General features: G+C 45.5%; 1 protein-coding gene across 5 annotated transcripts in view; it reads right to left on the bottom strand.

Moving 5' to 3' along the window:
* The window catches only part of METTL13 (methyltransferase 13, eEF1A N-terminus and K55), a 63,614-nt gene extending 51,238 nt beyond the window's left edge, over positions 1-12,376 (bottom strand). The window contains exons 1-8 of one of the 5 annotated variants that reach the window (XM_037013641.2): positions 11,904-12,376; positions 9,872-10,631; positions 8,402-8,601; positions 7,553-7,657; positions 6,801-6,996; positions 4,518-4,685; positions 3,168-3,383; positions 846-977 (exon numbers count right to left, since the gene is read on the bottom strand). In XM_037013641.2, the coding sequence (XP_036869536.2) occupies positions 846-977; positions 3,168-3,383; positions 4,518-4,685; positions 6,801-6,996; positions 7,553-7,657; positions 8,402-8,601; positions 9,872-10,631; positions 11,904-12,056 (1,930 nt within the window). In that variant the 5' untranslated portion in view covers positions 12,057-12,376. The remainder of the gene's footprint in view (positions 1-845; positions 978-3,167; positions 3,384-4,517; positions 4,686-6,800; positions 6,997-7,552; positions 7,658-8,401; positions 8,602-9,871; positions 10,632-11,903) is intronic. The other 4 variants (XM_037013642.2, XM_037013643.2, XM_037013639.2 and 1 more) reach the window with 4 other exon arrangements.
* Positions 12,377-16,457: the final 4,081 nt, after the last annotated feature.

Genomic DNA, 16,457 nt, shown 5'->3' with positions numbered 1-16,457 from the left:
GTTCTAAATCAACTCTGTTCAGTACACTACTTAAACCAAATCAGAGCACCCAGCAGGCCATGAGCATATGGATTAAGAGCCCCAGCTTTCAAGTCACAAAAACTGGCTTAGAGCCCTCAGCAAATCTATTCACCTCTGAAAATGGGTGCTATGAAGATGAAACAACATATGCCTAGTCTGGAATATGTGGGAAGAATTCAAATGGTAGCCAGCATTGTCATGCTGGTGTGAATCTGCTTCAACCATTTTGTAAAACTGTGAGCAGCATCTACAAAAACTCAACATATGCATAACCTACAGTCTAGCACCTACCACCTCACATACATGCCCAAGAGACTGCAAAATGATTCCCCCAGAGGCATCTACTGGGAAGTTAATGGCAGTACTACTTAGAAAGGCCCCAAACAGGAAGCCACCCAAATGCCACCAGCAGAATAAAGAAATGGATTGTGGGAGAGTCATACAATAATACTACATAGCAATAAAAAGGAACAATGTCACCACAACACTATGGATGATTCTCACAAACATCATGTTAAGTGAAAGAAAACAAACACTTCAAGGGTACATTCTGTATTGTTCCACTTACATAAAGAACAAAAGAGGGCAAAACTAAGCTGTGCTGATAGAAGTGATGATAGTGGTTCCCCTTGAAAGGAAGGTAAGTTACTCAAAGGGGGTGACCTCTTAGGGGCTGAAAATGTTCTGTTTGGTGGTGCTAAATGGGTGTTTTTCATTTGGGGAAAATGATCGAGCTACATGCTTATGAAATTTGCATTTTTCATTAAAAATATTTTTTTTAAGGATGCATCCTTTCTCCCTTCACAGACTTTTGTTCTTCATACCTTCAGAAGCCAAGATGCTTTTGACCTTCTGCAGGAAAATCTGGTCCACAAACGCTGGGGGTGGACAACTCATGCCCAGCCCTGGGTCCTTACTGTCCACATCAAACATTATGACATCGTAGTGAGGCCGCGCTGGGAAAAGAGAAGCAAACAAGGCTTTGTCTTTGCCAGATAAATAAGGCCATTTACATTCCTATACTACATCTCCTCTGGGATCTGTAGTGGGCACAGGTGGCTATGTCAGAGGATGACATGGCTCACCTGTAAGGGCACAGAAGCCACCGTCATCAGCATTCTGCTGTGAGTGCTCCCCCATTACAGACAGAGCTCTCATCTCACCTTCTTCCTCCAGACTTACAAGCACCTCCTAAAGGCACACACATTGCCCTATCTGCCCACTTCTGTGTGATTATTATGTGATTAAGAGTCCACCTATACTGGTGATTTCCAATCCTGGCAGAATACAGTCATCTTGAGAGAGTTCTAAATATGACAGAACCTGGCTTCACTCCTGACCAACTGAGTCAAAAATCCTGGGGTGGCAAGGAATAGATGCGAGGGAGACAGAAAGCCACTGCTATCTTTCTTAAGCAACCCGGGTAATTCCAAGTACAGTCTAAGTTGACAACCACTGATCTAAACAGAGCAGCCACCTCAGCCTTTAGGGGTTGGTTGATCCAGCAAATAGTACTTTTAAATTAAGTCTGAAAATAGCATATGTTGCCTCCTAGGAGAAAATGCTCTCAAATTAAAGTTAGTGTATCTTTTCTAGTTACTTGAACAGTAAGTGGCTCAAGAAAGAAAGGATTTTTCTAAATAGGTGAGAAAGAACTAATAATGAATCAGATCTCCTTACTATTAAGTAAGTTTTTAGGCAAGGCAGACCTGCAATGCCACTGACTTATTTTTAGCACACTTTGAGGCTATGGCAATGACTATTCAGTAATTAATAAATACTTGCTTAGGACTGCCACACGCCATCATGTTCACAGCACAGACCTGCCTTTGGTTTCTCAGAGAGCAGAACATGTAGGCTCATTGGAGTCCAAAACAACCACAGCCCGCATTAGCCGCCCTGAGCCCTCCAACACTCTGAAGGGTTGTCGTTAGAGACGATGGCCAGGGCTGTTCAAAAAGTGCCCTACAGGTGGTAACAGCAACAGCATCATTATGAGTACCTACCATGTGCCTGGCACTGTTTTAAAAGCTTCACATGTATTAGTTACCTTGGGCCTGGGCCCCCAACTGGTCCCAGCCTCAGAAAGGGAACCTGTGAAACTGACATAGTTGAGTGTAGTTTGCAATTAAAATTAAGGCAGCATCTGTCTATCCCAGCCCCACTCACCCAAGGCATTCTAGCTTGCCATGCCCTGACTGGAAGTTATTCTAATCAAGTGACACTCGAGCATCTAATCAAGTGAAACTCAGACCAAAAAGGATGGTGGGGGGAACCTAAGCTCCCCAGCTTCACTTAGGAGTAAACCAACTTAAATGATTTCCCCCTGAAGAACTCATGCTCTAGAAAGTTCCAGTCACCAGCAGCCTATAATTAAGTTGCAAAAGTGTCAGGGGACTACTGCAGAACATTAATATGCCTTCTGTCCTAAGTCTGGGATACAAATGATTGTAAGTGGAGCTGAATTCCAGGAGCAGCAGGGCTATCAATAGCATGTGCACCAATGTTTCTCGACCCTAGCACTGCCAACATTTTGTCCAGGTAATCTTTGTCCCCGGGTGCCACCCTGTAAACTTCTGGGTGTTTAGCAGCATCCTCGGTCTCTCCTGCTGAGGGCCAGAAGCATCCCTACCCAATCGTTATGACAAGCAAAATAAAAGGCTACAGACCTTGCCGAACATCTCAGAGGTTTAGAACCAATGAGCTACAGGAATTCTGTTTTGCTCTATTTCTGGCTTTACCTCCAGCTTAAATATGTACAAAACACATCTTCCAACATGCACCCCAGCTAGTCTTTCCTTTTTCCCTACCCAGCTACAGACTTCAGGTCTCTTGGGATGGTGGAGAAGTAACAAGGTCACAGGGTCAGAAGAGAATAAGAAGAGAAGCCCACTGGTCTGTTTGTACCACAAGGGCAGACAAGATTACCTGTTGGCATACCCCAGCCCCTGGCACAGCTGAACATATGACTGACTTACATACTTATTAAATAAATAAGTCAACAAATGAATGAACAGATGAACAGGTGAAAGACTGGCATGATTTCGATGCCACCTTCTTAGAGATGAATTCTAAGGGCTCTTGCAGGCCTGACAATCTTGGATTAATCTTCCCTCAACACCCCTCCAAATTCACCAAAACATTACCTTCTCTTCCTGCCAGGCTGGTAATATAGTCCAAGCCATCTGCAATGTGGACCTTCATCCGGTTGCTTTGGGAGAAGCCAAACCACTGAGTGGCCACTTCCAACATAGAGGGGTCGATCTCCACAGCATCAATGCAGGACTTTGGGAAATGATCATGGACAAAGAGGGGGAGGCTGCCCCCACCCAGGCCTACCACCAACAATGCCAGTGGTGTCTCTGAAACAAAGGAATAGAGTATTATGTTACTATCTGCTCACTGGGAAGCTTTGTACCAGCCTTGGGGAGCACACAAGAGGGAGTTGGATTGTTGGCTTTGCCCAGGGGGGACACAAGATTTAGAGACCTGGCCACTCATCTCGTGCCAGGAACTTAGTAGGAGTCAATTTAACGTCTGAAAACTCAACCCTGGCCTCACAGTCCTTACTTTTACAGATCCAGAAGATGAACCAAGGGTATTATGGTCCCTTAAAAGATTCCAAGCATGGACTCAAAGACCACAAATGCTCTCTGACACACATCAACCAAGCAAGGGCAATCCATCCGAGTTCCAGAAATCACAGTAAAACAAAGGTGCAAATCCTAGACCTCAGCACAAGAGAAACCATAGCAACCCCAGGGGAATGGAAGAAAGATAAGAAACAAGAAACAATCACCGAAGTGAGAGACAGCCATGGGATTAAATATACGAACCGAGACTCTAGAGACCTACATCAACACCATGATGGGCCAAAAGTACAGTGAGCTTCAGGAAGACATACTCAGGGACTTTGGGTGAAGACAGTTACAAGCACAGACAGCAACATGAATATTTTTGCTACTGTGGTCAGATTCAAGCCTGTTATTAGAGATAAGGTGATGATTGTACTACCTGCAATATGGGCTTTTTTATAAAGTAGAAATTCAAGATAGAATTGCTCCTGGTGCTCAAATAATACATCACTGAAAAGCAAGAAATTCTCCTCAAATGAAAAGGCATTTCTCTAGAAACGTGATTTTTAGATGTTCCATCTGGGTACATAAGCAAAAATTCATCAAGCTGAGTAACTTAAGATCTGTGCACTTTACATGTCTCATTGAATGCATTTTATACCTTAGTTTTTCAAACAAACAAATAGAAGAAAAAAATTTAGAAATCAACACATGCAGCCATTTCAAGTTGACAATTTGAGTTTGCAGGAAAAGTTATTTGGATGTTCATTAACTTATGAGATGGTGAGGAATTAGAAAGCTGTGAATACATGGTATGTGTTGGTCCATAATCACCGGTTTTAAGCTATGAGGCAGCTGACACTCATTACATCTGTCACCTTACATGCTCCCTACTGCGGAAGGCACTGGCATCTCCCTCACCAAGGAGCAGCTCCGGGTTTCTCAGCAGGGCGAGGCCGGCAATCATGGCTTTGTGGTGTTCACAGCACAGGTAACTCTTATCAATGGACTGCCCTGGCGCTGCAGGGAGGTCCTCTGGAGGAGTAGCAGGCCGCTGCTTCTTTCTGTCCTTTTTTCGTTTCTTCTGGGCTAAATCGGAGATAGAAATGAAGTCCTATGCTTAGTACACTACTCCTTGGAAAGCAAGTCATGCCAGGAGCTGGCATAATCTGAGTCAAGAACCCAATTGTTAAATATGCAGGAATTTTGTGAACTGGTTGACATGTTGATAGTTTGAAGTCTACCCATGGTAGCCATTTTTATGACACAGAAATTGGCAAACAGTACGTATCAAGGCTTTTTTCCCCAAAGAAACGGTTGTTAAACATTTAACACACATCACTGGATATCGGGGAGTCAAAAAAGGGAAGTGGCTAAAACACACCCAAAAACCTGGGAAAACTCAGCCAAGGAGTCCTAGAACCTCTCCTCTGAGAAATATAAGGCCACTGACAGGAGAAGAGTTTATTCATAAATTATTTAGGAAACAAGAACCTGATGTTACTAATTACCTCCCTATACCAGTCACTGTACTGGGACATCTACTCTTCTAGCTCTTATAACAATCCTGTTATTCCAATGCTTGGCAGATAGAAAAACTGAGAAGCTGAAGAGTTGATAGTTAGGCCCAGAATCAGTAGGTGGCGCAGCCAGTATTTGAACCTTGGACAGCCTGTCTCTAAATGCCTATCATCTTTCAATTGTACCACACAGACAGTAACACATGCCATCCTGTTGGACAAGGAAGTCACAAGTGTTCTCGGGAGGGAGAAATCCTACAAGAGGCCCTTCTACCTTCCCTCTACCTACTCCCTCAATTGCTCCAAGACATACTAAACAATGGTCCTGGGTTTTCAATAGGGACCAGCTGCATTCCAGAGGAGCATCAGGCACTGAGGTGTAACGACTGGATGCTTCTCGGAGATGCTGAGTAATTTTTAATACATTTTCCATCTTGCTGCAACACTTCCATGAGGGAAACCATTCTCATGAGAATAAATACTAGGAAGGCTACAAACTTGACAACAGTGGGAAAAAACCTAAACCCCAAATTAGAGGGCAAAATGTTGTTTTAAGCAACATTATTGAGCTTTCAGAGAGATGAAACTGAAGCAACCCGTAACTGGAGTGACCAATGATGGGACAGAAGCCCAACAAACACAGCTGCACTTGACCAGGGGAAACCCCCCAAGAAAAACCATCCTGCAGAGAGTTACCTGATAGTGAGCTTTGGGCAAAGCTATGACCTTCTGAGTCTCTGAATTCTCTTATCTCCCTCCACCCAGCTGGCTTTGCTAACAGGAGAGCACAGTTAGGCATAGAGAACAGCTGGGAATCAGGAGACCCAATTTCAGATTCCATGCCTGAATCTCCATGTCTCAAAAGGGAAGGTACACTGGAGAAGGCAAGGGGAGGGGCATTCACTTTTTACTCTATGCATTTGGTTTTTGTATTGGTTACAACGGGCAAGTATGGCTTTTATAATACAAACACACACAGTGAAAATACAGGTGAAACAAACTGTTGCTCACTCCATTAGTGGGAGTTTTGGAGCAGCATCTGGGAAACCACTTCGAAGGGATCCTAGGGGACATGGTCTACACTATCCAGGACTGTGTAGCCATTAGCCACCTGTAGCCATTTAAATGTAAATTAATTAGAATTAAATAAAATTAAACATTTGGTACCTCAGTAATACATGCCACATTCCAAGTGCTCAGTAGCTACATACGGCTAGTGGCCTACACTGAACAGTTAATTGGGTATTTAAATATTTCCTTCATTGCAGGAAGTTGTATTGAATAGCACTGGACTAGATGGACACTAAGACACCCACCAACTCTAAAGCCCTGTGGAGCAGGTGCTGGGGTGCCACTAGGGAGGAAAACAGGGCCCACCTGCCACCCCTCATGGAGGCCTACTGCATTCACACACAGATGTATGTGGAGAAACCTGCAGAACAGACAACCTTTAAAGGCATTACAGTGACTATCACATTAACCTGGTAAACCACTGCCCCTGCTCCTTATTTCAGAGTCAGGTCCTAAGAACCAGGATGGTAAAAGGACAATTCAGTCATGTACCTCTGGTCACAGGTCCCCAGGTCTGTCCTAGATCTCAGCCAAGCTCCCAGATCTTTCCAATCACCCCAGATTGAGAGTCTATGCCCTGACCACCTGGGTCCCACCACCTATGATGCCTCACCTCTGTGAGACACATCCTTCAGCAGCCTGGCTTCTGACTGCACCACGTTCCTGTTGCTGAGGAAGATCAGCCGCCGAAAGTAGCGCTTGTCGTCCCCCTGCACGTCCTCAATGACGTAGTCACCACTCAAAGGGCTGCAGTCTTGGTGCTGAACAGTCCGGACCCCAATGTCCCCACCCACGGACAGAAAGGGCACCTGAATGTACAGCAGAGATGTGGTCAAAACACCAGCTCAGTGAAGAAATACAAGAACTTCCAGCCCCTTCCCTTTGGGCATGCACACAGGTTCCCCGCACCAAGGTTTCGGGCAGTGACAACCCCAAAAGATCTGCCGTTCTTATTAAAGTACTTTCTTTGGGCCTTTGAAGATATCCCAAAAGGCTTAATTTACCTCCTTGAAAAACCAACTGAGCTCATAAAGTACTCCCCAAAACATCAGTGAAATGTAGTTGGTTCTCCCCAAGAAAAATACTGTTTCTCTACAGTAGTCCTTAAAAGGACTTCAATATCCAGGACAATGAAAACCAGAGGGAACCCTCAGGGAATCTGAAAACAAAACCAGGGAAAAAGCAACCACTCCAAATCAGGAAAAATTTCTACTTTCCCTCAGTGTTTCTTACTGTTTTTTCCCTGAGTTTTCTAAATAGGAGGAAAAACTACCAGAAAGATACATTTCGCCCTAAACTTTTCCATTTCCTTTCCCGATCTTTATATCTATCTCTTTTTAAAGACCCACAAGAGTATTCAATAACCACTAGGGACTCCTGACTGTGCAGAGATGTAGACGAGGGTGAGATGGTCACAAATGAACCTGCCCACAGGATCTGGATCTCGCTGATGGACAGCAACCCCAAAGCCTGCAGGAAGAATCAAACACATTCAGCTCTGAACACACGTCATCCTAGCAGGCAAAACCACAGGCTGGGGACCCCAGAGCCTGGGTTCTTTTCAGCTCTGTTACTACAGCATCAAAGCTCCCAGTACCCTGATGTTCCCATCTACCAAGAAAGATAAACTCCTTGCAATAACGTCACCTGTCAGTTACCCTATCTGTTACCAGGATGGCTCAAGACAGATGGTGTCAAATGTTAATAACATTAACAACATTTTGGCAAGAATTTTCAGTTTCCTTCACAGTAAAACACCAGACGAGCAATGCTAATAATCTGAGTATTATGCTGAGCTGTTCTGGCCCTTCCCCTTTTACCCTCAGCTAATGATGGCTCCAAGAAGCAAAATGGCCAAGGATGTCCTGTGCCACAGAGAAGCCAGAGAAACATGGCCTGAGTAATCCATAGAACAAAGACCTGGAGCCTGCAAGGCGGGGAGCATGTTGTTCACAGCGCCTCTGCAGAGGCTGAGAGGCCTCACAGACGCAGATGCTCCTGTGGGTCTCCACAAGTTACGGCTCACCTTCCTCTCGGTGCCTGAGGCAAGGAGACACAATCTCTGCCCACTCAGCTTCAGCTGCTGACATGCTGTCCAGGAACAGGCTGAGTCATAGACCCTAGCCCTGGCTACTTCTCAGACACCCTCTGTCTTCCTAGCTGCTGCTAAGGTTTGTCCAGAGACCCGTACAAACTGCTGCCAAAGCTTGGTACCTGCTGCTGGGTGGGCATCTCAGCCGGGGCCAGTTCCATGACTCTGGCTGACAGCTCGGCCTGGATGCTGTCCATGCCTTCGTACTGCTGACCTCGGTGAAGGGCCACTGTGATCAGCCTCCTGAAGCCTGCGCTGGCAGCCAGTTGCTTCCGACCATCCTCCATGCCAAAGAGCCACTCAGTCTCTCGACCCTGGGGGACTGCAAAGACGCACTTGGTAACAGGGAGTCTGAGGAAGAGCGTTCAAGTCCACAACCAAAGTGTCCCACATGGCAGAGAGCCAGCCCCTGTTCCGGCCCAGCGGCCCCTTCCAACTGCCACCACTGAGGGGCTGTCACCTCCCTAGTGCACAATCTCCAGGGCAGAGCAGCCATTGCACATAGGGCAGGGCCCAGGGTGGATAAGGAGTGCGAGCTTGTACATAAGCAGAGGGAGGCCAGTACTTAGTGCAAGAAAAATAGCAGTAATTCTAACACTTATCACATGCCAGGCTTTATTCTAAACAGTATACATACAGAAACTAATTGAATCCTCACAACAGTTCAAGATGCAGGTAGTATTATTATCCCATTTTATAAATGAGGAAATGGAGACACAAAAGTTACATTATTTGCCCAAGTTCACACAGATGGTAAATGGCAAAGCCAGGACTCAAGGCCAGGTCCCAGCCCCAGATTCCATGCTTGCATCCACAGCACTACTTATTCCCATAGGTGGGCAGTTAAGATTATGGTATTAGAAAAAACGGCTCAATTGTCAGGAAACAAATTACCATCATGATGATATTAACAGCTTTAATTTGTCTAGAATTCTCTACTTTTGAAAGTATTTCCCCATTTTATCTCTACTGATTGTTACTAAGGTAAATTTGGGATCATTTACCCCTTTCAATAGTAACAGTAACATTTGTAAAGCACTTATCATGTGCCAGGTATCATTCTAAGAGCTTTTACACTGCTCACAACTACACAAAATGGTTATAATCTCACTTTACAGATGAGGAGACTCAGCTACAGACACAGAAAGAAAAGTAACCTGTCTGAAGTTACACCACGAAGAAGCGTCTGAGGACTGGATCCCAAACAGTCAGGTTCCAGAGCTACTTTTTTAGGCATATTCTGTCCTGTCTCTGAATTTAGCAGAGAGGCAGCAACTTCTCACAGGCTACAGAGCTGGGACTATTGCTCCCCTTACTCAATATTACAAAGTAACTGACATTGCTACAATGTGTGAGTACCTGAATATATCTGTATCACCTCTCTCCCCTACCTACCACATTCTAACACTTCATCAATCCTTTGCAATGGAAGATGAGAAGAACCAAAGTAGGCAGCTGGAGAGCCACTAGTCCCCCTCCTCATGCCTTGCCTAGTCTAACCTCTTGCGGCACCGCCCCCAGCCAAGGTACAACCATCCACCAAAGCCCAGCCCCAGCCCCTCCAGGGAAGAGAGGGAGCAATCCCAACTCACTGATGAAAATGGCAAAATGATTGTCCCGCGATGGTTTCACAGTGGGGCTGTCCACCACGTGGAGGGTGTAGCGTGGCTCCCCCGTGTCCCCATTGCACAAGTCCAGAGACACACTCCCCAGCCCAGCCTTGCGGTACAACTGGCCGCACAGCCAGGCATACTGCTGCCGCTCCCACACTGCCTCGGCCAGCCGCTCGGCACTCTCCAGCCGCACGGGCCTGCCCTGCTCCTGAGCACACAGCTCAAAGATCTGAAGGGCAGAGCCAGGGACTGGCCTGAACTTGGTCATGATGAAGGTAAAGACAGGCAGGGAGAACCGAGGCTCTGCTTCCAACACCTGGTCCTGGCTGTTCGTCACCTGGTGAACCCTCACCATCCACCCCTCCCGAGAGAAGTGACCCACTGCTTTCTTCAGAACGTGAGCCTGAGCCAGGGAGACGCAGAGGTAGCGACCGCCCACCTGCAGGACACGGCCAACCTCAGCCAGCATCCTGTCCACCTGTTGCAGGGTCTTCTCCTCCTCATCCGTCAAGACAGCATCCAGGGTACCCTTGTCCAACACGACCTGGAATGAGGCATCGGGAAAGTCCATCTGTGTCATGTCCATCTTCAAGAAGCTCATGTGGGGCCGCCGGCTGGCATTGCGTTCCCTCATCTGCTTTATGACGACCTCACTAATGTCAATGTTCACTATATCCTGATAGCCCACATCATACAGCTGCTCGCTGAGCTCTGAGTTACCGCACCCAATCACGAGCACCTGGGAGAGGGGAGACCACAAGAGGGAGGTGATCAAGGCAAGGGAATGAACTTCAGATACTTGGAGGAATCAAGTTTCACCTTGGCTGTTACATGTATTCAGAAGACAGAGATGCTGTCTTCAGGAAGAAGCACCACTACAGAGTTGATTCTAGCCTCCATCTTGAAAACACCATTGGTTAGAGGAACTCGCTGGTGAATGCCACATTCAGAGACAATAATGCAAGTCGTGCAAAATGGCCTTTTCATACTGCAGAAACAACCTACTCTTGGTTGTTCTTTTCTCAGGATAGAGTATTTATTACTCAAGAATCGGTAAGTCACATAACCCAAATACAGTAGTTACGGATTTTTGTTACTATTTATTTTACAGCAGAAAGCCTAGTTCTGGCAGAACTCTATTCCACCCATGCCTTCAGCTCCACCTCATGATATTCTATTCTTTTCTGAAGCCACACTTAAAACACAGGTTGTTGCCTCCCTCTCTATGGAGTAATCTACCACTGGTCCTTCACATTTCTGACCCAGTGTCAACATCTCTGGAAAAGCATGGTACAAGAAGTGTGTAAGTTTTGGAGCTGGATGGGTCTAAGTTTAAATTTCCATGTAACCACTTATTACATGTATTACATGTATGCTCTTGGATAAGAGCTTGGTATTTAAGCCGAGCATACCAGCATAAGGTATACCAGCATAAGGCTCGGTATTTAAAGCTTCCTCCATGAACATTAATGTTCTACTTTTCCTCCTTCCCTGTTTCCAGGACAACTCTATCGCTATCAAACTTCCTCTTACCATACCGATCACTTTTCACTTCTGGAATGTGCCCAGAGTTTATATCTTAATGCTCTTGAAGCGTGAAGGCTGAGCACAATGCCTGAAGTTCAGCGGGCCTGCAACTATTGGATAACAGATCCACGTATCATTTAAGCCACAGGTGCTGCCTGCTCAAGGATACACAATGACTGGAAAGCACATTTTGTCCTCTAGCAGTCTAATATCTAGACTGGACTACTAAATAAGTCCCTCTTCCATTCAAGGATGGGCTGGCTGGGAAGGAGGCGGGAGGGACTGTCTGTTAACTGAAAACCTTTAAAAGGATATATTTTAATTGCCTATTACCCAAAATGAGGCATGGAATCCTGAAAATATGGGCCCAATTAGGGTCCCCACGGCTGCCACAACAAAGGCAGGATTCCTGCTATCGGTTCCCACCTGCCGGGCGGCGCGCGCACGCACGCACGCACTCACCCCACTACCAGGCCGCGCTCACCTTTTCCTTGGGCTTGATGTATTTGTGTAGCACCCCGCACAGCTCCAGGTAGGTTCCATACCACTCGAAAGCCTTCTTTCCTCGCTGTTGGAAGAACTTTTCCCAGTAGTCAACGGAGCCAAACTCCTTGGAGCTTTTAGGTAAGAGATTCATATTCCCACTGCCGTTGCTGTGCCTTCAAGACTCCTACTCCCTGTGAGGCACCATTGGAGGGGCTCCCCCACACGCTGGCTCCGGCACACGGCACCAGGATTCTTTCCACAGACAAACAGCCACATTGATCTTGGCCCCCACTCAAAACCCAACGGGTGGTCTTTACACGCCAGCCGCAGGCTCTAGACACCGAGTCTGACACCCTCTCACCCCTGCGTCCGCGCCTACGGCCTCTGCTCCACGTGAGCAGCCCCTCACTTTCCAGAGCTCGCTCTCAGGACCGGCAGACACATCCGGGTGCAACGCTTCGCGATTGGCTGGCCGCCCGGACGACCCCAGCATTTCATTGGTCACTGATTTTCGTTCCCGACACATCATTGGCTGCGACGCGCTCGCCTCACGCCGGCTGCTTCAACGCAGGCGCCGAAAGTTTATTTACGTGCGGCGGGACGCAAAACGGGGCCGCGGGCCAATCGGGTCAGAAGATGCCAAGGTTACCTCGACCGCGTGGGTCGCCTCGCGGCCGCGCGGGCTTCCCGGGCTCGGCGAGCTGTTCGTGCCCAGCTGGTCTGGTCCCTAGGTCTGATCCGGAGCCGCAAAAGTGGAGCGCAGCCTGTGCGGGAAGGACTGGACAGTCCCCTATCCCTTTCCCTACCCACCTCGGAAGGAAAACCTGTGCATCAGAAAAAAGTGAGCCGAGGAATGAGTAGGGCCGCCCAAAGCAAAGCAAACTGCCGGTCCTCCTTGTGTTACCTTATGCATCTTCCGCCCGACCCCTGCCTTAGCTTAATCACGTTGCTTGTATAATTCAGGTTTAGTTTGGAGGAAAATAGAATTTGGCCACCCAAACAGAGTTCCACTATTAATAATGTAATAACACTGAACTTTCGGGAGTAAAGAATAACAGCTAGGCATTCAGACGTGCTTCCTCTTCCTCTTCCACCTCCCCTCAAAGCATAGCATGCAAAACTTAAGACTCATTTGATAATTAGACTATTAGGTTGTTATTCTGATGCTATATACACGTATTTGCTGCTGTTTGTGCGTTTACTGAACATACTGTACTTTCAGATGCTCATCTTACCCAGACACCCTAAGTTCCTGTGAAGGGCTCTGATTTTAAAAGACTGGGTTCATCGTTGTGCTTTTTCACAGCACTGTCAATTGTAGGAGTAATATACAGACTGAGCAGGGCAGATAGGGTTGGAATTGAATATTTATATTCTGAGCTATTGTAGACCTTGCTAGCATAGTCAAGTAAACTGTTAATAGTAACTAAGTTAAAGTGGGCTTAATTTTGGTCTAAGAGAGTAGTTCTCAAACTTTGGCATGCATCACAATCCCTGGAGGACTTACTAAATACACATTGCTGAGCTCCAGCCCCAGAGTTTCTACAGTAGGGCCCAAGGATTTGCATTTCTAACAAGTTCCTAGGGAATGCAGATGATGTTTAGGGAGTACACTTAAAGGAACAGTTTTACAGTATTTAAGCGATAAATCAAAAGAGATATGTTTCGACCTCCACAGTTTGAAGGGATTAATCTAAAAGCCCTCCACAAGTAAAATGAAAGAAAATCTATTTTCATGTACCAGTTGCAGAGCTCACATTATTTCTTCTCTACCTAGGATGAGGAAAACTAGAAGGAGCCTCTGAGATGGCTTCAGCTACTGCATCATGCAGGGTCCCTAATGGTGATATGTGGGTGCTTTCAGAAAGCACTTATAGACAGCTGAGCACACTGTGCTTGAATTGCTATGCAATACCAAAGAAACAGAAAGACACAGCTTCTGCCCTCTCCCCCTATGGATTTGTTTTCACCTACAAACATTTAAGTGGTTAATATGAACCAGTCACTGGTAAAAAAGCTAAGGATGCAGTGGCAAACAAGGCGATCACATGGAAGTCACACAACACACAATTACAAAAAAATCAGTAATAAAGGTTGTGATGAGTGCTATGAGGGAGAAGTATGAGATTCCCTAATAGCAGACACCTTTGAGGCTTTGGATTGGTGGGACCAGAGAAGCCTTTCCTTTTCTGACTGTGGTACTGCATACCTGCACTTGTTCCAACAGTAACAGGATGAGATAGGGGAAAAACCAGGAAGTATTTTCACTCTCTGGGGGTCTCCAGGAACTTTTGGCAGCTTCTTTTCCCTCTATCTCTGTTGCCCATTCCACTAAGGGAGTGATATTGGAAAAGGTAGTAAGAAGTGATTTCTGTCACAGCCCAAGCTCCAGCCACTTATCCAATACCCTAAAAATATAATTACTGTTTGCACTATGTCTCAGACCAGAAGAGTAAATAACTTACCTATGTCTATCTGTGCTGCTCCTTCTTTGAGCCTAAGAAAGCAGAAATAATCAGAGCACTTTAAGCTAAAACATGCTAGAGGTTTCCTAAAATTATAAATCCAGATCTCCAAATATACAATTGGTCTTACTTGATACATAGGCTTTTTGGTAATAATATTCAATTAATTAGGTGTTGCTAAGATAATATTAAAATAGAGAGATTAGTCCAGATTATCCACCTGGGCCCAGTGCAGCCACAAGGGTCCTTAAAAGTGGAAGAGGGATGCAGAAGAGAGAGAACCATGGAGTGGATAGCATGAGAAGGACTGGCCCAGCATTGTTGGTTTTGAAGATAGAGGAGGGAGCCACAGGCTCAGGAAGTGCCTTCCAGCCTCTCCAAGTAAAAGGATTCTCCCCTAAAGCTCCAGAAGGAATGTGGTCCCATAGACAACTTGATTTTAGTCCAGTAAGAGCCCTGTCAAGCTTCTGACCTCCAGAACCATAGTATAACAAGTTTGCATTGTTCAAGTTACTAAGTTTTTGGTCATTTGCTACAGTAGCAATAGGAACCCAGTGTGAGTATAAACATGAGAGGGAGTGTGTGCGTGGTTGGACAGAAGGTTACAGCAAGAGGAGAACAGCAGAAGATAAAGCTAGAAACTGAGGGGAAGGTCAAGTTTGAGAAGTCTTCTAGTTTGAGCATTTGGATTAAACCTGTGAGACTACAAGAAGCCAGTGGAGAAGCAGGGTCATAAGAGTTGGACAGAACTGATATGAGAGATGCTTTCAGGGAGAATTGAAACATTTGATGACTGGTTGTATACAGGAAATAAAAGAAAAAACAGGGAAGGAGAAAGGGCATCATGTATAGAACTGTTGCTTGAGAGGAATTTAGAGGCCATCACTTGCTAAAAGCTCATCTCCCTACTTTGCATGCCCATCCCTCAGGCCCATCTCAAATTCCAGTGGTGGTATCCAACTGGAGTTGGCAATCCAAGACATGAAAATGCTTTATGAACAGGACATAACACTGTTTGAAGGGATCTCTTTCCTTGGTGTACAGGGAGTGGCCCATATAATGCTGGAGACTATTTCATCCTGTAAGTCTTTGCAAACAAGTTTGTTTTCCACATTTGAGAAGTTAAGAAACCAATGTTCTCCTGTGTCTGAGAATAATGGAAGGCAAGCAAGACATCCTGGGGTAATGTTGTACCATTTTATTAACTGGCATCAACATTTTCTGGAAGCTATTATTGACCTGAGAAGTAATTCTCAAGCCAACATTAAATTCCTAAGGTTGAGAATAATGATCATAGTAGTTTTTTTTTAGTTTATACAGCACTTGCTGCCTTGCCAAGAATTTTCTCATACATTATTTGAATTCAGAGGATGGACGGACACACACACACACACAACTGAGGTAATAAGTGAAAAGGTTATATATGTCTGAGTGAACTCAGCCATGCCTGCCTCTGGGTATTAGAGTTGATTCCCAGGATTCTCTTTGTTCAGTAATTTCCCTCTCTGTCACGGTGCACATCTGTTAGGCTCACTAGTTTTCCAATATGTGTGGACTGTAAGGCATTTATATACACTTTTATGGGTAAAAGACAAAGGGCATAGCATGCATAGCATACATAGCAACTTGTTTGCCTCTGTGGCCAGTGGGTAATAACTTTTTGAAAACTAGAAAAATCCAGGAAAGATGAGGGAATGTTGCTAAGGATGATGGCTGTACCTAGTGCATCAGACCCCTCCATGAGGAGGCTCATGAGGCCTCTTTTTAGATCCTGTCTTTATTTTTTGCAGCCTGGATACTGGGAAGGATTACAAGGGTGAACTCTTATAATGTTTTTTCCATAATTTAATTCTAAACTTCAGTTTCTTTGCAAGAAAATAAAAAAGAACCTTGGAGACCAAGTTATTTTTCTCTTAAACTCTAGCACTCGGCGTATCTACCATGAGCATCTCGTGTATCCCATTTTTTGGATGTTCTCTGTCCTCAGCCCATAACAATATTTTTCTAACACCAAATGGAAGGATTTTAAAGTGTTTAGTATAAATAAAAATCCCATAAGTGCTCCACCCAAACTATTTTTAACATTC

The sequence above is a fragment of the Manis javanica genome, chromosome 11 (genome assembly GCF_040802235.1).
Source record: "Manis javanica isolate MJ-LG chromosome 11, MJ_LKY, whole genome shotgun sequence".
Lineage (NCBI taxonomy): Eukaryota > Metazoa > Chordata > Mammalia > Pholidota > Manidae > Manis > Manis javanica.
The sequence above is the reverse complement of the archived record's forward strand: the minus strand, read 5'-3'. Positions and strand labels throughout refer to the sequence as shown.